The sequence below is a fragment of the Chrysemys picta genome, chromosome 14, assembly GCF_011386835.1.
Source record: "Chrysemys picta bellii isolate R12L10 chromosome 14, ASM1138683v2, whole genome shotgun sequence".
In the NCBI taxonomy this organism is placed as follows: Eukaryota; Metazoa; Chordata; order Testudines; family Emydidae; genus Chrysemys; species Chrysemys picta.
In genome coordinates this window covers 379,287-400,782 of record NC_088804.1, presented here as the reverse complement: position 1 = coordinate 400,782, position 21,496 = coordinate 379,287, and the positions used below count along the sequence as shown (strand labels likewise).

General features: G+C 48.5%; 1 protein-coding gene across 5 annotated transcripts; it reads right to left on the bottom strand.

Moving 5' to 3' along the window:
- Positions 1 to 407: 407 nt before the first annotated feature.
- On the bottom strand, positions 408 to 20,699 carry LOC135975652 (C-signal-like). Of its 5 annotated transcripts, none has more exons than XM_065567438.1 (5): positions 20,466 to 20,689; positions 20,154 to 20,341; positions 12,538 to 12,696; positions 10,237 to 10,347; positions 408 to 8,839 (listed from the first exon to the last, which is right to left on the bottom strand). In XM_065567438.1, exons 1-5 carry the CDS (start codon positions 20,536 to 20,538, stop codon positions 8,771 to 8,773), a joined length of 600 nt encoding a protein of 199 aa, XP_065423510.1. In that variant the 5' UTR covers positions 20,539 to 20,689; the 3' UTR covers positions 408 to 8,770. The 5 variants fall into 5 exon arrangements, with proteins under 5 accessions (XP_065423510.1, XP_065423509.1, XP_065423507.1 ...); XM_065567437.1 differs by having other exon boundaries at positions 408 to 8,832; XM_065567439.1 differs by having other exon boundaries at positions 8,735 to 8,832; positions 10,181 to 10,347.
- Between the last annotated feature and the right edge of the window lie 797 nt (positions 20,700 to 21,496).

Below are 21,496 nucleotides of genomic sequence, written 5' to 3'. Positions count from 1 at the left end.
GCAAAATTTAACGTGAAAGAGTGTACCCATTGTTCTCTAAAATTTGTCTTTTTTAACCACCTCTCCCTTCTCCTCCACCAGCTGCAAATGTTTCTCCTTCACAGAGGCTAGCGAAGATTAGAAGGAGAAAACGGCGGACTCGGGATGATATGTTCTCGGAGCTCCAGATGTCCTCCCACGCTGACAGAGCACAGCAGAATGCGTGGAGGCAGTCAATGTCAGACTACAGAAAAGCACAATATGAACGAGAGGAGAGGTGGCGGGCTGAATTGCGGGCTGAACAGAGCAAGTGGCGGGCTGAAGATGATAGGTGGCGTCAGCTTGCAGACAGAAGGCAAGAGTCGATGCTCCGGCTGCTGGAGCATCAAACTGATATGCTCCAGCATATGGTTGAGCTGCAGGAAAGGCAGCAGGAGCAGAGACCGCCGCTACAGCCCCTGTGTAACCAACAGCCCTCCTCCCCAAGTTCCATAGCCTCCTCACCCAGACACCCAAGAACACGGTGGGGGGGCCTCTGGCCACCCAGTCACTCCACCCCAGATGATTGCCCGAGCATCAGAAGGCTGGCCTTCAATAAGTGTTAAAGTTTTAAACTGCAGTGTGTCCTTTTCCTTCCCTCCTCCCCCACCCATCCCAGGCTACCTTGGCAATTATCCCCCTAGTTGTGTGATGAATTAATAAAGAATGCATGAATGTGAAGTAACAATTACTTTATTGCCTCTGCAAGCTGTGCTCGAAGGGGGGAGGGGAGGGTGGTGGGGTGGTTGGTTTACAGGGAAGTAGAGTGAACCGGGTTGGGGGGGGGGAGGGTTCATCAAGGAGAAACAAACAGAAGTTTCACACCATAGCCTGGCCAGTCACAAAACTCGTTTTCAAAGCTTCTCTGATGCGCACCGCGCCCTGCTGTGCTCTTCTAACCGCCCTGGTGTCTGGCTGCACGTAATCAGCGGCCAGGCGATTTGCCTCAACCTCCCACCCCGCCATAAATGTCTCCCCCTTACTCTCACAGATATTGTGGAGCGCACAGCAAGCAGCAATAACAATGGGGTATTCTTTTCGCTGAGGTCTGAGCGAGTCAGTAAGCTGCGCCAGCGCGCTTTTAAACGTCCAAATGCACATTCCACCACCATTCGACACTTGCTTAGCCTGTAGCTGAACAGGTCCTGACTACTGTCCAGGCTGCCTGTGTACAGCTTCATGAGCCATGGCATTAAGGGGTAGGCTGGGTCCCCAAGGATCACGATAGGCATTTCAACATCCCCAACGGTTATTTTCTGGTCCGGGAAGAAAGTCCCTTCGTCCAGCTTTTGAAACAGACCAGAGTGCCTGAAGATGCAAGCATCATGTACCTTTCCCGGCCATCCCACGTTGATGTTGGTGAAACGTCCCTTCTGATCCACCAGGGCTTGAAGCAGCATTGAAAAGTACCCCTTGTGGTTTATGTACTTGGTGGCTTGGTGCTCCAGTGACAAGATAGGGATATGGGTTCTGTCTATCGCCCCACCACAGTTTAGGAATCCCATTGCAGCAAAGCCATCCACTATGGCCTGCATGTTTCCCAAAGTCAGTACCCTTGATATCACCAGGTCTTTGATTGCCCTGGCAACTTGGATCACAGCAGCCCCCACAGTAGATTTGCCCACTCCAAATTGATTCCCGACTGACTGGTAGTTGTCTGGTGTTGCAAGCTTCCACAGGGCTATCGCCACTCGCTTCTCAACTGTGAGGGCTGCTCTCATCCTGGTATTCTGGCGCTTCAGGGCAGGGGAAAGCAAGTCACAAAGTTCCATGAAAGTGCCCTTACGCATGTGAAAGTTTCGCAGCCACTGGGAATCGTCCCAGACCTGCAACACGATGAGGTCCCACCATTCTGTGTTTGTTTCCCGGGCCCAGAATCGGCGTTCCACGGCATGAACCTGCCCCATTAACACCATGATATGCACATTGCTGGGGCCTGTACCTTCTGTGAGGTCTATGCCCATGTCAATTTCCTCATCACTCTTGTCACCGCGCTGCAATCGCCTCATCGGCTGGTCCTGGTTTTGCTTTGGCATGTCCTGGCTCTGCATATACTCCAGGAAATGTGCGTGGTGTTTATAGTGCTCATAATTGCCGCGGTGATCTGAGTGGGCTCCATGATCCCAGTGCTATGGCGTCTGGTCTGAAAAAAGGCGCGAAACTATTGTCTGATGGAGGGAGGGAGGAAGGGGTGAGTGACGACATGGCGTACAGGTACAGGGAATTAAAATCAACTAAGGTGCCTGTGCATCAGGGAGAAACACAAACAACTGTCACACAGAATGGCCCCCCCAAAGATTGAACTCAAAACCCTGGGTTTAGCAGGCCGTTGATTTCACGGAGGGAGGGGGAAGCAAATGAATATAGAACAAATTTATTTTTCACATCTTAAGCTGGCAGCTGACGGTGCAGCATGACTGATAGCCCTCGGCATCTTCTGGGTGCTTGGCAGAAAATACTGGGCGCTTGGCAGAAAATAGTGTACTACGACTGATAGCTGCCATCATCATTGGGAAGGCAGCAGAATATGACTGGGGGACATACGAAGTTTCAGCCATCATCTGATTGAACTGCAATATGACGACGACAGATACCAGTCGTAATATACCATCTACTGCCAAAAGGCAAGGGGCTGCTGCTGTGTAGCAATGCAGCCCCATGTCTGCCAGCACCCAGATCGCTGATGAAGGCTACCAGTCATACTGCACTGTCTACTGCCAAAAGGCAATTAGCTGCTGCTGTGTAGCAATGCAGTACCACGTCTGCCGGCACCCAGAGGACATATGGTGACGGTGAGCTGAGCTGAGCTGAGCGGGCTCCATGCTTGGCATGGTATGTTGTCTGCACAGGTAAGCCAGGTAAAAAGGCACAAATCGATTGTCTGCCGTTGCTCTGATGGAGGGGGAGGGGCCTGACGACATGTACCCAGAACCCCTCGCGACACTGTTTTGCATCATTCAGGCATTGGGATCTCAACCCAGAATTCCAATGGGCTGCGGAGACTGCGGGAACTGTGGGATAGCTACCCATAGTGCAACGCTCCGGAAGTCGACGCTAGCCTCGGTACTGTGGATGTGGTCCGCCGACTTAATGCACTTAGAGCATTTTATGTGGGGACACACACAATCGGCTGTATGCAACCGATTTCTATAAAACCGGCTTCTATAAATTCGACCTAATTTCGTAGTGTAGACATACCCTAAGTTTTCTTTAACCAGCTTAAGATCTGTTTCTTTATCTGGTGGCAATGGGCACTATCAGGACAGGATCATCTTCCTAACAGCCCAATAGCACCTTATTTCAATGTGACTGGTTTGGGATGTGAGGATGTGACCATATGCTTCTCAGCTTATGGCTTCCCCTGCTGCTTAGCCAAAGGCCTTAGCCTAAGAACAAGGCTTCAGACTGTCACAGTGAGAGAAGGCCCTTACACCGGCAGACTGGGATTTTGATTCTTTGTTTTTATACCCCTGTAACTAGCTAAGTGACAAAAATACACCCAAGTTCTTAAAGTATAGGCCTTTACAGGCAGGCCTGAATATCTATACTCTAACAAGTGAAAGCAGATGTTGACACTGTGACTGGAAGTTTGTAATGCTTGAGAGCTGTAATCTGAACATCACTCCATTTGTGTAAGTTTCTTATAGCCTCTCTTTGACCTATGCTTGTGTTCCCACTCCTGTGTTTGGATTCCCTCAAGAGCAAGGATCATGCCCCGATGGGAGAGCTTAACAGAAAAGGCTTCATGATATCCTGACATGAAAGAGCCGAGAATCTGCAGGTCTCACAGGAGGACAATTGCGGGGGATAGATGAAGTTGGAGAGCAGGTGTCCTCGTCTATACAGCCAGTTTTGTTGAACCAGCTGTCCCCAAATCCAGAGGGGTTGGAGAATAACCTTTGTTGTTCTGCTGCTGACTCTTGTAAGGACAAGGGGGCTGCTGGTGCCAAAAAGTTCTCCTAAAAGAGCTCTCGGCTCACAGATAGCGCAGTTCTGCTTTCCATTGCCACTTGCTAGCAGAGGGGATCTTTCTGCTTTTGATCATTAATAATTGCTGTGGTTTGGACTTGAACGAAACAAGCTCTTAGCTAAGAGCTAGAACAAACATGAGGATAAAATTGCTTAGAACAACTGGAAGACTTGGAACCTGTCCTATATAATCTCTTTAAGTTCTTTTTTTTTTTTTTTGGCTATTTAGCTTGAAGAAGCATCTTCAATATGGCTTGTTTGTTGAATGATTATAGTGAATGATTATAGTTATCTGAATTTGCTTGGGCACTGAAGTGTTCATATCATGTTGGTGATTACAGAGCACTTGTATAGTTTCCTGCTGTCTTCAGTGGTCGCGGACCTTATTCTGGGGCACTGCTTTCAATGTGAAAGTAGGGCACTGCTATAAATTAAGCTTTCAGCGGCCAAAAGTCTACAGCTTACCATGTCCGCCTGCTAGCCAAATTCCGCTGTCCTGCCCCGCTTGTGTGATCTGTACTCCAAGACCCCAGGCACTGAATGCGAAGGCTGAAAATTCTACCTTGTCCTGAGTGCGCATGTGATGGGTGCTCTGCATGGTCTTGTTCACAGAGAAAGACTATGTTCATTGTTCACAAAAATGTATCTTTGTGAGGAATTCTCTCCCTTTTTCCCATCCCACAGCTGTGAGTGTCTCCCGACCTAACCCGGCATCCCCCTCCCAGAGGCTGGCGCAGATTAGGCGCCGAAAGAGAAGGAGACGGGACAAGATGTTCTCCGAACTTATGGGCTGCTCCCGAGCCGAGGCGGCACAGCAGACCCAGTGGAGGGAGAACATGTCACAATACTAGCGATCACACAGCCAACAGGTGGTGGCAGGAAGACCAGCAGGCGACTCAAACGCTGCTTGGACTAATGAGGGAGCAAACGGACACGCTCCGGCACCTTGTGGATGTTCTGCAGGACCGGAGGCAGGAGGACAGAGCCCCGCTGCAGTCTATCTCTAACTGCCCTCCCCCACCACAAAGTCCCATCCCCCTCTCACCCAAAGTCCCAAGAAGGAGGGGGGGCAGGGGCCGTGAAAACAGTCACTCCACCCCTGCAGACTGCTCAAGTACCAGAAGGCTCTCATTCCCAAAGATTTGATAAGTCCTTTCCTTCACTCCAAAAGCACCTCACCCAAGCCCCCGTCCCAGTGTCATCCCCTAACTGTGTAGTTGTTAATAAAAAATACGTTTCTGTTAATTACTGTTTCCGTCATGCTCTTTTAGAGGAGAGTGTGTTTGAAGGGGGGGGGATGGGGGTTGGTAATTGGAGAGGACAGTCACCTTTACCAGGGTACAGACACGGGGGCAGGTTCAGCAGCAGGTCACACACACATTGCAGTCACTGGGCACCCTGGTCAGTCTGGGAGGTGGTTTTCATGTTCTGTGTGTGTGTGGGGGGGGCTATGTGAGTTTGTGGCAGGGGAGGGCGGTTAGAGATCTTATGCAGCGGTCCTTAGCCTGGATGACAGAGCCATGCAGCAGGGGATCTGTAACCGTCCTCCCACGCCACAAAGTCACATAGCCCCCCCCCCCACAGAGTCCCGAAAAGGAGGGGTGGCAGGCTCCATTGAAACAACCAGTCCACCACTGCGGACCGCTCTAGGAGCAGGAGCCTGTCATTCCTTGAGTTTAGAAGCGTCCTTTCCATCACTACACCCGCTCCCCACCACAGTCTGCGTCCCAGTTTCAACCCTTTACCATGAAACCCTTAATAAAGAAAACGGTGTTAATGAACAAAGTTCCAATTATTTTATTTTTAAAGGTGTATTGGAAGGGGGACAACAGGGTGAAGGGGGTATGTAACTGCAGAGGATAGTCAACATTCAGTGGGTAAAGGAACGGGGGCAGGTTCATCTTCTCTTTAAACAAACTTAATAGTCACAGGTTACCCTGCTCACTGAGGAAACTAGCTTTCAAAGCCTCCCGGATGCACAGCGCGTACCGCTGGGCTCTTCTAATCGCCCAGCTGTCCGGCTGGGCGTAATCAGCAGCCAGGCGATGTGCCTCAACCTCCCACCCCGCCATAAACTTCTCCCCCTTGCTCTCACAGAGATTGTGGAGCACACAGCAAGCTGCAATAACAATGGGGATATTGGTTTCGCTGAGATCAGAGCGAGTCAGTACGCTTCTCCATCTCCCCTTGAGACGTCCAAAAGCACACTCCACCACCATTCTGCACTTGCTCAGCCGGTAGTTGAAGAGTTCTTTTTCACTGTCCAGGGCGCCTGTATAGGGCTTCATGAGCCAGGGCATTAGCAGGTAGGCTGGGTCCCTGAGGATCAATATAGGCATCTCCACATCCCCAACAGTTATTTTGTGGTCCGGGAAGTAAATACCTTCCTGCAGCCGTCTAAACAGATCAGAGTTCCTGAAAACACGAGTGTCATGAACCTTGCCTGGCCATCCGACGTTGATGTTGGTAAAATGTCCCCTATGGTCCACCAGTGCTTGCAGCACCATTGAAAGTAGCCCTTTCTGTTAATGTACTGGCTGGCCTGGTGCTCCGGTCCCAGGATAGGGATGTGAGTTCCATCTATAACCCCACCACAGTTTGGGAATCCCATCGCGGCGAAGCCATCTATGATGACCTGCACGTTTCCCAGGGTCACTACCTTTGAGAGCAGTAGCTCAACGATTGCGTTGGCTATTTGCATCACAGCAACCCCCACTGTAGATTTGTCCACGCCAAAGTGGTTTGCAACTGACCGGTAGCTGTCTGGCGTTGCAAGCTTCCAGAGGGCTATGGCCACTCGCTTCTGGACAGTCAGGGCTGCTCGCATCCGGGTGTCCTTGCGCTTCAGGGCAGGGGACAGCAACTCACAAAGTTCCAGGAAAGTTCCCTTACGCATGCGAAAGTTTCGCAGCCACTGTGATTCATCCCAGACCTGCAGCACTATGCGGTCCCACCAGTCCGTGCTTGTTTCCGGGGACCAGAATCGCCGTTCCACAGCATCAACATGACCCATTGCCACCATGATGTCCACGGCGCGGGGTCCCGTGCTTTGCGAGAGGTCTGTGCCACTCTCAGACTTAATGTCCTCACCGCGCTGCCGTAGCCTCCTCGTCCGATTTCTCAGCATCTGCCTCTGAAAAAGGTGCATGATAAGGTGCGAGGTGTTTACAATGACCATAACTGCAGCGATGGTTGCAGCGGGCTCCATGCTCGCAGTGCTGTGGCGTCCGCGCTGTCAATCACCAGAAAAGTGCGCGAACTGATTGCCCGCCGGCGCTTTCAAGGAGGGAGGGTGGGAGTGATGGTTGAATGACGACAGTTACCCAAAACCACCCTCGACACATTTTTTTCCCCAGCAGGCAATGGGGGCTCGACCCAGAATTCCAAATGGGCTGCGGGGACTGCGAGAACTGTGGGATAGCTGCCCACAGTGCACCGCTTCCAATGTTGACGCTTGCCCCGTTAGTGTGGACTCACAAAGTCGAATTACTGTTCTTAGTGTGGATACACACGTTCGACTTTGTAATATCGGTTCCACAAATTGGATTTAAGTAAAATCGAACTACTCTCGTAGTGTAGACATACCCCAGGAGTCTCACTGCCTTCCCTAGTTTGTGTCTGATTAATTTTTAAAAGGATCCCAAGAGCCAATGAAGACAGTGCAAGAACAGGTCATGCCCAGGAGAAAGTAACTCTTTGTCACCAACCTCTTATCAAAGGTCTGTGCAGCTGTTGCATGGGACTGTTAAAATGACACAGGTTTGTTTTGGTGCAGTGCAGTTCCCACTGCATCATGGGGCAAAATGACCAAAAATGTGAGAGGACAGGTGCTGTCAACTGACTGTTGAAGGTGCATTTCACCCTAGTCCAGAGGGCCTAATCAAAGGCGTAGGTGGAACAAAGAGCCTGGCAAGAGGCCTTCTGCACTGGAGTTATTTCATGTCTGGAGCAGAGGTTCATGGTCCTGCTGTTCATGTGTGCACATACTGTGTGCTGGTTTGATTCACGTCAGCCTCCCTTTGTATTTCACTAATTACTATAGTCAATATGAACATATCTTTGTATAATGGACAACAATAATGTAAAGGTACATTTAATTTTTCTGCCGACACTTCTAATGCTGGTGTTGCTGTTTACCAATAAACTCTTTAACTATCACTGTGAAACAGCCTGTTTACATCCTCTTTGTGGAGGGATAGGAGGGTGGATATTGGTGCTTCACATTCATGTGTTTCATGTTCCTTTTGTTTTCTTAGTGAGCTAATACAGATAGAGAATTAGACTAATTTCCTTGTTAAAGCCCAATTTCTGTTGTCTAGGGAAATCCACGCTACCTACCCCGTGCCTGGAGTCTGTTACTCAAGTAAGCTCCGCTGGATGGTGCAGTTAATTTTGTATCTATAACAGCTATTGTAATACTTTGCTTTTAATATGTCTCATCAGAGGCTCTCCAACTGCTACACAAGGATCAGGCAGCATTAGGGGAAACTAAGACTAAGTGATGTGCCCAAGGGCCCAGCAAGTCAGTGGCAGAACTGTCTCCCCTCTAACTACGAGGCAATGCTTTCCTTTAAAGGAGGTATCCTGAATCCATAACCCAAAAGAGTCCTGTGAGGGGAGAGACTCAGTAACAGCGCTAGTTCAGGCAGAGATGTTTATTCACGAGATGCAGACGGGTGCTGGAGTGTCCTATGAACACTGCTGGTGAAATCATTCCTGTAGGCCAGGCTCTCACCATGGTACATCTCTTCCTGTCCAGTCCACTACAATCCCATGGTGTTTCTCAGAGAGGGTGGAGAGCACCTTCAGAATCCCCTGCACGCTGTCCTCCACCGTCAGCTCTGCCTGCAGCCTGCACATGAAAGGGGGAGAATGAAACTCCACTTGTGTTTGAAGCACCCGCCCCAGGGAAGTGGGCTCCTGGCCTCGGTGGCAGCTGGCCCACACCTTCCTGTGCTCGCTGCTTCCTTCTGGATCACAGCTAGCAAATTCAGGCTGTTGCTGGGCGGGAGTAGCGGTTGGGCAGTAGTTGCCTTTCTGGAAGGAAGGGGGAGCACAGATCTTGTGAACCTGTGTGTGTGTGTGAGGGGGAGATAGGGATTGGAAGAAAAGCTGCTGCTGGACCTCCTGAGCAAATTAAGTTCTCGGGGCACAAATAAGAACAGCAGCTAGGTGGCACAGGAATATTGGGGAGGGAAAGGGGGGAATAATAGGACCTGGGGAGTGGGAGGGGGGATGCAGCTGGAGAACATGGGACCCAAGACCACATGTGGGATAAGATAGAGAGGGTATATCTACCCTGCATTAGAACCCGCAGCTGGCGCGTGCCAGCAGACTCAAGCTAAGGGGCTCGGGCTAAGGGGCTGTTTAATTGTGGAGTAGACATTCAGGCTTGCGCTAGAGCCTGGGTTCTGGGACCATGCGAAGGAGGGTCCCAGAGCTTGAGCCCAAATGCCTACAGTGCGATTAAACAGCCCCTTAGCCTAAGCCCTGTGAGCCTGAATCAGCTGGCGCGGCCAGCCGTGGGTGTCTAATTGCAGTGTAGACATACCCAGACAGGGACACTGGAAGATGAGGAGGAAACTAACAGGAGTTTAACCCCGTCCTATGCAAACAAACCATATCCTCAGGTTTTCCCCCATCCCTCTGCAAGAGTGTGGGTTGGACCAGGGACAGGCCAGGGTGGGAGGTCGAGTACAGTGGTCTTATGACCTTGTGATCCTGGGGCCTACCAGTGAAGTGACTACAAATGCTGGTTTTACTGGGACACTCCCGGCTTTCACAATGTTCTGCAGCCCTGCGAACGTCTGAGGACTCCAGAAATGTCCTGGCTTCTCACTTCATTAATCAAACCGTGTTTATTTTACAACTACAAAATGTTTGCTCAAAAGAGGGGAGTTTACTCCGTGTTTAGCAGGAGCAAACAGGGCAGTGGGTGCAAGGCGTGTTCAGCGCCAGCAGTGGCTGGAGTGCAGAGAAAAGCCTAATGAGCGGAGACATTATCAGAGCTGTTCATGTGAGCAACACTTGGCCAAGGGGATTTGATCTGGATCACATTAAATGTCTGAGGCTATCCAGTTTTTTCCTCGAGCAAACTTGTCTTGGTATCAGCAGCAAAGCAATGACACTCTGGTCTGAGCGAATGGCAATAGATGCAATGAGTGATAGTGCCTAACCCCAGCCACCATCTCACCCTCACGCTGCCAGGAGACTCTGGGCACATCTCTGGAAAGTCATTAGCTGCTGTACCTTGGCAGTTCCCAGCTCTGTTTTCACCCAGCCCGGATGCAGCGCAGTGCACAGGATCCCGTCTTCCTTGTATCTCACCGACTGGCACCTCGTGAGCATGTTCAGAGCAGTCTGGATGTGAAGCACGTCCAGAGCAGAGGCAGAGTCACGGGGGAAGAGAATTAAATTTATGAGTTCCAGAAGTGGCACTTTGACGCTCCTTCAACTGCACATAATTGACTTGTGCTGCTGAGAAACCTGCATAACTTGTAGGCTGCACAGGCCAACTAGCTTTGCCCCTTTTCCTTTCTCCTCCCTTCATAAAACAGGAAAATGAAATGCAAACTAAGGCGAATTAAAGCACTAGATCAGGTCCTGACCAGTGAGGACGGTCCCAAAGCTACAGGTTACTCTGCTACATTAACTCAGCTGGGTCTCCTCCGGGTTATAGTTTTTATTCCTCTCCTCCTTGTTAACTGTGATCATGTGCATATTCCACTCCTTAAGGGAAGCAATTGGTTTGATTCCTAAATTTTGGAGCCAGAGGCCTGAGGTCCCTGAAAGCCACATCCTTCTTCCCCCAAGGTCTGGTGCCAACGCTAGGTTTGTCTTCACTGCAGACTTAACTCGTGTGTTGCCCCTAACCAGGGTCCCGTCGACACACTCACAGACCCTTCACTCAAGTGTGGGGAAGCTGTTAATGCTGGATGCCTGGCCCCTCATGGGGCACAGACCAAACCTCAAGTGAGCACGACTCATCAGCTGTTAACGTGCCAGTTCTGCAGCTCGAGTGCTGCTAAGCCACCAATGCCTTCCCATACTTTCCCCAGTATGCCAGCAAGGACAGACACCATCTCCCACAATCTCCTGGGCAAGTTCCTAGAGCAGCGCGGCTTACGCAGCACAAGGATGCATGGGCTATGCCCTCAGACATCTTAGAGCAGAGGTCCCCAAACTGTGGGGAATGCCTGCATAGGGGGGCATGGGGAAATGTTCCAGAGAGTATGGTGGGGCCCGCGCCAGCCACCAGTTCTGCTCCTGCCCCGCCCCCAGCTACGTCCCCAGCTTCTGGCCCCGTGCCTAGCCCTGTCTCCAGCCTTGGCGCGGCTTCGCTCCCGGCCCTGTGCCAGCTTCCAGCCTCAGCCCCTGGCCTCAGCCCTGCTCCTGGCCCCAGACCCACCCCCCAACGAGGGTTGCCAACTCTGACTGAAGCTATTCTGGGAGATTTTTTTTCCCAACATGCCATAATGTCATTGTCTTAAAATAGCCTATTAAAATCTCCCGGATTGCTTTCAATAGTCACTGGGAGATTGGGGACCACTGTCTTAGAGCCACACACGAGTGAGGGCAGCACCACTGGGGACACAGCAGTTTGAGTGTCACAGTTATTTTGCAGTGTGGCCATTCTCACTCGAGCTGGGCTAACTTGAGAGAAGTCATTTGAGTGCAGCTAACTCATGTCAATGGGGCAGTGAGGACAGACCCTCTCTTGTTCAGAACTGCCCAGTCTCGTGGTTTGTAATGGGCTGAGAACGATCCCTGGTATGTTATCAAGGAAAGAGAGGGGGAGTTTTATGGACACCTTAGCTACCTTTTACATCCCACGCCAGGGAGACAGCCAAACACACGCTGCCAGTGGAGGGCTCATTTCTGTCCCCTGCTCTTTGTGGGATGCTCTGAGTGCACATAGAGAATCCCCTGTAAAAGTGGCTCCAAATTGGACTCAGATCCCTTTATTGGGGCAGGGGGCAGAAATTAAGAGTATTTGGCTGTAGGGATAGTCAGGGCTTAAGTCTTTTATGAAGGGGAATGCGCTCCGTCTGGGGGCAAAATGGGCATAGATAGTTCAGAATGATTTCCCCATGTTAAGTATCCTCACACCTTTTTGTCAACTGTCTGAAATGGGCCATCTTGATTCTCACTACAAAAGTTTTTTTTTCTCCTGCTGACAATAGCTCATCTTATTTAATTAGCCTCTTAGAGTTGGTATGGCAACTTCTAACCTTTTCATGTTTTCTGTATGTATATATATCTTCTTACTCTATGTTCCATGCTATGCATCTGATGAAGTGGGCTGTAGCCCACGAAAGCTTATGCTCAAATACATTTGTTAGACTCTAAGGTGCCACAAGTACTCCTGTTCTTTTTGCGGATACAGACTAACACGGCTGCCACTCTGAAACTTTCCCTTTTCTGGTGCATGAATCAGCACGGGACATATCATCAGGGCATGTTTTATTTCGGGGTAACTGCAGAATTATCAGATAGGACATGCACCCCACCACCCCCGGATCCCATGACTTGTTAGCAGATGGGCCAGACCTTGCTGCAGCGGTAGGAGATGACTGGAAAGGTGGCCATGCTGGGGGTGTTCCCGATGGAGCCCCCTATAGTGGACACGTTGATAATGGCCGCCTTGCTGCAGCTGAGCCCTGTCTGGGTGCTCTCCTGTGCAGCCTTCTTCAACAAGGGCAGGAACGCCTGGAGGGAGACAGACTGTGTCCGTTTGTCCTTGCTAATAAATCTGTAATGACAACAAGGACAGATCTCCCACCCGTGGCTGCTTGTCCAGCCACTGGCCCAGAGTAGCTGCTACAGCATAGCCGGGCTACCTGTGTGAGGTGCTGGGCCTCAAAACCTGCATACTCCTGGCCTCTCCTCCTCCCCAGTGTCACCCCAGAGATGCCCTCCATGGCATGTACAGTGTTGGGCCCCCCACAGCAGTTCAGGGGGCGGGGCAGGCATCGGAATCACTTCTTCCTTGTCCCATCCTAGCTTCTCTTCCTCACTGAGGCTCCACTCCTGCCTCTGGCTCAAACCTAATCTTGCTGCAAACCTGTCCCACTTCCTGCGCTCCACCCCCTGCTTGCCCTTTTTTTCCCTCCATCCCATCCCTATTTCCTACCTGCCTTCACTGCACCCCATCTGCTAGGAACAGCTTCCCAATTCGCTCTCCCTCATCGCCATCCCTCTCCTCCTTCAACCCACTTCTCAACCACCATCTGCTCTGCTCCACCTACCAGCTCTAATGTCCCAATGACATCTGAACCAGTTTGTGCCTTCAGACTACAATGCTCAGACCCACAAAAGTACCTAGGTACCTAAGTCCCAGTTGCTATCCATCAAACTCCCGCTGAACCCTGTAGGCACCTAAGTTTCTGCCTCTGGGCATGCTCATGGCTGCCTCACTCTAGGCATCAAAAAACCTATCTCCACCTAAGCCCCTCATTTCATGAATTGGGGGAAGATAGGTGTTCATCTGCCTAGAGCACTTGCCAGGCCTGACCTGGTAGTCATGCTCAGAGGCTGCCTACTAGATTAGTCCTCTTCATAGTGGTTAGCATACACACCTGGGATGTGGGAGACCACGGTGCAATTCCCACATCTGCCAGAGGGGGAGACAGGATTTAAACAGGGTCTGTCACTTCCCAGGCAAATGCCACTGAGCTATGGGAGGGTTCTGATGAGACATTCTTCCCTGGTGAAGCTGTTCCACTGGGGCTAAATAATAAAAGAGTGATTGGAAAAGGGCAACCGGACCCTCAGGATCCCACGTGGGTGCCCTAATCACTAGACAACACAGCCGCTCTCTCTCTTCTCTCTCGCTGGCCACTGTGGATAAATACTCAAATAGCCATTGGGCCAGAGTGAGAGGGAGTGCATTTTATTCTCTGTATTGTGAAAGTGACCCCCCCCTTAACAGAGCAGCCTTTATGTCAACCAGTGGCCATTAGGGGGAAGCAGACACTTCAAGTACACAGTAGCCTGAACTTTTCAACTGTCTTCCCTTCAAGGCCTTAAGGTAGTTGGAGCTGGTCCCAAGCCGGTTTTCACTGACCAGATAGCAAAAGCACGGGTCTGACAACCACCAATCAAGTGTTAACACTGCAAGGACCTTTGTCTGAATGTGTATAAAGGATCTGTAAAATGTGTGTAAGACAGAGTTTTTGTACTAAGGTGCAAAGCTCTCCTTTCTTCTGCAGAATAAAGCAACTCTTCCTTATCCCTGTCTGGCTGTTATTGTAGGGTTACCATATTTCAACAATCAAAAAAGAGGACGGGAGGAGCCCCGCCATAGCCCCGCCCCCGTCCTGTCCTAGCCCCGCCCCCGTCCTGTCCTAGCCCCGCCCCTGCCCCTTCCACTCCCTCCCACTTCCTGCCCCCTCAGAACCCCCAACCCTCCCCTCCACTCCTTGTCCCCTGAATGCCCCCTCCTGGGACCCCTGCTCCTAACTGCCCTCCAGAACCCCACCCCCTACCTAAGCCTCCCTGTGCCTTGTCCCCTAACTGCCCCTTCCTAAGACCCCCCCCCCAACTGTCCCCCAGGACCCTACCTCCTACCTGTACCCTGACTGCCCAAAACCTTATCCACCCTCCCCCAGAAAGCCCGCCCCGAACTCCCGATTCCCCCCCCCGCTCCTTGTCCCCTTACTGCCCCCTCCTGGGACCCCTACTCCTAACTGCCCTCCAGAACCCCACCCCCTATTTATGTACAGGCGTGACTACCTGCCCTTTCCTGGTTACTATACGCGGCCAGTCCGCATCCACATCCAGTAGTTAAAATAAATAAATAAACTAATGATTTAAATTGGAATTTCATCCATTAATAAGTATTTATTATATAGTTAAAACCATTCTATTGAAGGGCAGATATTAAATAACACTAAATATGTTAATGTTCAAAACAATATTAAAAATTTGAAAATTTAGAGCATGGAAACCAAAATAGCTAAAATTTAGTTTTGGCAAGATACACGGAATGGAAACTCCGGGATCTTTACCTGTCACTGAATATAGCCATCATACCAATAGTGGAATATAAAACAAGTCTACATATACTCTCCTTAAAATTTTTACTTCTGTCCATTCCCAATAATTGTAACAAATCATTATTACCTTCACTCCACTTGCCACGTGCCCCAAGCACAAAACCAAAGAAGTGGATATTTTTACCTCCCGTTAAGTTTTTAATTTCTTCCTCTAACTCAAGATAATAAGCCACCTTCTCACTGTGGGCTTGTTCCAAACTTCCGGCATTATCCTCCCATCGCACTGTAACATCAACCACCACTGCTGTATCTCCTTTTATAAATATAATATCCGGCTTTCTTAACTCACCCTTACTATTTCTCAAATGGGGCTCTATCATTGCCTTCCACCCTAATTTACCAACCTTATCCACAACTGCAGACACTACTCTATTATGCCTTTTTATCCTAGCATTCTTAGTCTTATAACATTGTCCTGAGATATGGGGAACAGTCTCCCGCACTTTACCGCACCATCTACAAAGAGCATTCACACCTCCTCTTCCTCTTGCTAATGTCTCCCTAGTAGGATAAATATTTGCCCTAAGCTGCAATGCTGCGATATACGCTGACGATTTAACTTTACTAGAGTTTCTAAAAATCGAATTACTAATTAAATCATTTTTAAAATATTTTATCCCTATTCCCTGACATCTCAGTTCCGACCATCTTAAAAATTCCTCTTCCCTCCATTTCTTGGGATGAGATGTTACTGCACTAAATGACAATATTTTATCCACAAGATTTTCTCCTGCATATAGATAAGATAGGTCCATCCAATCATCTCTCGAGACAATATGTCTCCTCCATTTACGAATTAACATATTTGGGATTTGCACACTAAACTTAGTGAGAGCTAAACCACCATCCCTACCTCTAGAATAAAATATCCCATCTGTGGTACACTGAGGTAAATGTAAAATCTCTTTAACTATTTTTCTAACTAACACATCAAGATCGTCTAAAAGATTAAAAGGGGGTTCTATTAAAAGAAGATTATAAAATAGCTTCGGTAAGATGTATGTCTGTAAAATTAATATTTTTTGGGCCGGTTTTAATGGGGCCTTAATTAAATTCTCACTCCAATCTTTCAATTTTTCTTTAAGTACCGGTCCCCCTACACCTATCCAGGGATCTATTCTAGCCCCTAAATATTTTTCAAAATCCCCTAGTTGAACATATTCAATCTTCTCTGACCCTATCTGCCAATTATCCTTAGGATTAACTACATAGGTTTTATGTTTAGTTAAAATATGAAAGCCTTTCGTTTTCTTCACATTAACAGAGAGATTAGTATTTTTACAAAACTCCTCTAAGGTACCCAAATTTTTGATCATTCCTTTATATGAGCTACTTAAAATTGCCACATCATCGGCAAAAGCCAATGACGTGACACTATTACCCTTAACATAAAAACCACTTCCTTCTACTTCTAATCTAGTTAAAAGGGGATCCATAGCAATATTAAACAAAATTGGGGACAACGGGTCACCCTGCTTGACCCCCCTCCTAATTAAAATAGACTCAGTAGCTTCATCACCCACCCATACCCTAGTTGTGCAATTATCATAAAGGTCCCTAATAATATCTATAAAATGTTCATCTATACCAAATCTTCTCAACCCGGCTATTATATGTCCGTGTCCCACAGAATCAAATGCTTTAGCCAAATCTACGAACACTATTGCAATTTCATTCCCATTTCGTTTAGCCCCTTTAATCAAATTATCTAATATAGCAATATTTTCCTCACACCCAGGGGCGGATATAAACCCTTTTTGTCTACTACATATCTTAACTGTTTCCACCAGTCTTTTTGCTAATATTTTGGTATAGATTCTAATCCAAACTGACCCAATTGTCAATGGTCTCCAAGATGTTAACTTCTTCATTTCCTCCTCATCTTGTGTCTTTGGTATTAAAATCGTTCTATTTTTCTTAAATTCATCTGGTACCTGTCTATTTAGAAACCATATATTAAAAATTTTTGTAAGTATTAAGGAGTCTAAATTAAAAATATCCCACAAATTGCTCACTTTTACTTTATCTGGGCCAGGAGCACTATCTTTTCTTATTTCTGTTAAAGCTATTCTAATCTCATCCACAGAGATCGGACTCATTAATATATCATTATCCGCATTCTCTGTGGATGATGGCCACCCTATCATATTACCATGTCCAATTGTTCCCAAAATATTTACATAGTATTCCTCAATTTCTTTCATAGGGATAGCACACTTAGCCTTATCTGGCTCTCCCATTATAATGCGAGTCAATCTTCTTCTATCCTTATCAAATAATTGTTGATAGAATTTATACTTAGCTTTCTTTGTAGCATATCTCCTAATTGCATTAAATTGCTTCCTTCTCCCCTCCTTTCTAATCTTCCCTTTTCCTTTATTCCTCAACTCTATTTGACTTTCATTTCTAGGGTCCTGTCCCTCTACTAATGAATAACATAATTTTTCCAACATTGCCCATCCGAGAGCTTTTGTTAAATCCTCCTTTAATAATCCTTCAATTTCCCCTAAACTATTTATTATTTCTCTTCCCTCCCTACTTTGTTTTCCCCGTTTACATATTTTCTCCACTAAATCCACTTCTGGATGTCCTTTTAGTGGGAAAATCCTCTCTCTTGGGGGCGGAATTTCTAATATATTTACTCTAATGTCCTCTACCTCAGTCACTTCCTCCCTATCTCCTGTTACCACTAACTTCTTCTTTGCTAATTCTCGTCTTTTATCTGATATTTGTTTATTCGTTTTGGTCCTCACCTCGCTCTCAATACATTTATTTATATTCCTTTTCCCAATATATTTCCTTTCCAACTGTATAAGCTGCGCAACCTCATCTTTAGTCCATATACGAGATCTAGTCGATCCCTCTTTGATCTTACTTTTAGCAGCCATATCTTCTTTTCTTTGCTCATTCCTCACAGCAGGGTGTCTATGTCTACAGTGTTGGCTCAATCCAGATCTAGTATGAAAACCAAGCCCACAGACCGAGCACGTATGGCTCTTCATTGGGGTATCCGCCTTCTTGGGTATGCACTTGGGGTAGTGGCAAGCTATATTATGATATTGAGAAGATTTTCCACATTTACTACATACAACTCGTATGGCTTTACTTTTATGAACCACATTAATGTGTTTGGCCCATTTACCAAATGTTGGTAATATCTGGGGACATATTGGACAATTAAAACTATCAACGGGATACTCTAAATAAAAAACCCCATCCTTCCACGAACTACTTTCTAATATATTTATATTACTACCAATACTGTTAAGATCCTTATTACGATCCCTATTAAAATCAGTACTTGATTCCCTAACATATGGATCATCAAATGTACTTAAATACTTAAAATCTGGATTAAAACTGTCCATAGTTAAATCATTAAAAGTGTCCCTTGTAAAAACCATCGGTAAAATAGATAAAATCTCCTCACCATGATCATCACAAACATTCTCCTCTACCTCCTCTCCATGCTCCACTGGGAGGACTTGATTCTCACTCTCATTCTCATGAGACTTCATTATAGTCCACACCATTTTATCCATTGGTCCAGCGACCCTGATCACACCCCTAATATATTTAACACTGTCAGCCGGGGCATCAAAGCCAACAGCGGGGGCGTTATTAACCCGGTCCAGCGCCAATCCGGTATAAAAATATAAATTACTTTTTTCCATAGCTAAAAGATTTACCCTTCTCAGGGGGAAACTAACCCTTTCCAGGGGGAAACTAACCCGTACCTGGGGGAAACTTACCCTTTCCAGGGGGAAACTAACCCGTGCCTGGGGGAAACTACCCTTACCAGGGGGAATCTAACCCTTACCAGGGGGAGTCAACCCGTACCTGGGGGAGGCTACCCTTACCAGGGGGGCATCCATGTGGCACCATATGGGGCTGCCCAACCCCATCCCACACCCCACTAAATGTGGGATGTGGGTTCGTCCTCCGCAATCCGCCTGGCTATCCAAGCCAGTTACCGACTCTCACCACGAGGAGGTAGCGGTTGGACTTGCAATCCAGAGGCTTTCCTCAAAGAGGGGTCCCAAACAGCATAATGTCGAGCTCTAACGGGCGTGTGAGAAAAGGCTCAGATCTTGGTAGGGGTTGCCCCTATTGACCGGGCTCACGCCCACCCCCACCTCACCGATAACCCATTCTCTCACTACCCTCAGGCAATGTTTCCGTCCAAGCCCGACAGCTGAGAGGGTCCAGAGACGCATGGAGAGCCTCCCTGTTTCTTGTCCCCTAACTGCCCCCTCCTGAGACCCCCCCCCACCTGTACCCTGACTGCCCAAAACCTTACACCCCCAACCCCCAGACAGCCCCCCCCGAACTCCCTGACCCATCCAACCCTCCCCCTGCTCCCTGTCTCTTGATTACCCCCCCCCCCGAACCTCCCTGCCGCTTCTCTGACCCCCGGCCCTCTTACTGTGCTGCAGAGCAGCGCGCTCGACAGCGGGGGAGGGGAGCAGGGTCGGAGCTCCAGACGAGCAATCTGTGAATGCAGGGAGGGCGGGGGAGGGAGATGAGGGGGGGTGTCAAGTTTCAGGAGAGTGGCGGGGGGAAGTTGCAGGAAGGGCTCTGGCTCTGGCTGTCCGAGCCCCGGCTGGTCTGTAAGCCGCGCGCACGCTCTGCATGGGGGGGAGGAGGGGAAGTCCGGACATTGACAAATTCCCTCCGGACGCTATTTTTAACCCGAAAAAGCCGGACATGTCCGGGGGAATCCGGACGAATGGTAACCCTAGTTATTGGCTCTCAGCTAGGTGGACCTGATATTTCGGTAACAGTATGTTCCCACCTGCAAAGTGCTGGGGCCATCTGTAATGCTGCATAAGCACCAATAAAAGCTAGGAAACATCTGGATGAGTGTGTAATGCCAGGGTAGCCAACATCATCAAAGAACCTTGGGCTAAATTCTGTTCTCTGCTACACAAGTGCCACTCAATTAATGTCACGGGGATGGCACAGGTGTAACTAAGGCAAGATCGGGTCCCTTTGACTTAGAACAGAGATGAGTGAAATTCTAGATCTCGTCAGCTGCTTTTCTTCCCTGCAAACCGAAGTAGAAGCTACAAATTCTCAACTAAAGCCCTGTGTCAGGCAGACTCTTACCTGGGTCACCAACATTGGTCCCACAACGTTGATTTTATACACGGCCAACATATCTGCAGCAGTTGCTGACTCCAGAGTGCTCTCTGGCATAACGCCAGCATTATTTATCAGCAAATTCAGGCCAGATCCTCCCAGATGGGCCTCAGCTTTCTTTGCAGCGGCCTGGATGCTCGTGGGGTCTGTAGCTTCTGGAGAGAGTGATGATGGGATTTATTATGAGCATGGGTTGGTTCCATTCCTGATACTGTATGAAATAAATATGGCCGAGGTTACGGTGGTTTGTGTTGAGGAGAGAGAGATGTCATCCCTTACCAGCCGAGCTCTCGGGAGATACTTGTAGAGATGTGGCTGGTTCCTTCAAGCTATCGCATTCAAAAAACTGCATACAAACAAAGTTATTAAGGTTGCAAAGTCAAGCCCTCAAAAGTAAGATTTGCAGTTTTACAATTGTCTGCACAACCTTAATTCTTTTCCCTTGCCCATCCAGCTGTGCACTGAAGGAGTCAGGCAGCCTGTGGAAAAAACACACTGTGATCATGTAACTAAAGACTGTGTAAACACAAGGGGGCCAAACAGAGGTTGCACAGGTAATCTCTAATTCTGGCATCTCCTGACTTTCCACTAGCTGGTTTCGCAATCTAATTAACATTCCTTTAATGTAGTTTTTTTTTTTATCTGTAATTTCCCAGGTTGCTTTTTTTTTTTTAAAGGAAAAAGCTAAAAAAACCAAACCCTATTATTTGCACTTGTAACCACCCCACTTCATGATCATCAGGAGGCTTTGAACTGTGAATCTTCAGCATGAACATCTACCACTTGGGCTACAAGACTAAATACATTTGCTAGCAGCAGGAGACGGTTGTTATACTGGAAGGGGATGAGTTGGTGTCACCACATTCTAGGGCCACAGAGTGGCCCAGGAAGCCTGGTTTGCTTTCTCTCCTCCCCCCACCCCCCGAAAGTGTGGGGCTCTTGCCACATGTGGCGTCCCCAGAGAGGGAGCTGCGCTGGTGCTATGTATCAGATCAGAGGGATGGTCAGACAGGGAGCCCAGCTGGCTCCCTCCTATCCCCTCCCCACCTCGCCCTGCTACAGCAGCTCAGGCATCTCCTGGTCATTTGGCTGTGAATCCCCACAGAGGGGAGATTGGGGCTGACTCTGAGAAGGGAATCCCACCCCCGAATGCCCTGGCTGATAGCCACAAGAAGTGAGTGGAAGCTTTGACTCAAGGGACAGATTCCAGGAGTCAGACTGGGGCTGGGACCTGCCGCTAATGGGCAGTTCTTTGTGACTCCAGGAGCTGCAGTCAGCTGTGTCCCCTTGATCAGCAGAGGAGGAAGCAG

Excerpts from the sequence above, each read along its gene's own strand:
- LOC135975652 (XM_065567435.1), bottom strand. The coding sequence starts at position 2,069 with ATGCAGAGCCAGGACATGCCAAAGCAAAACCAGGACCAGCCGATGAGG.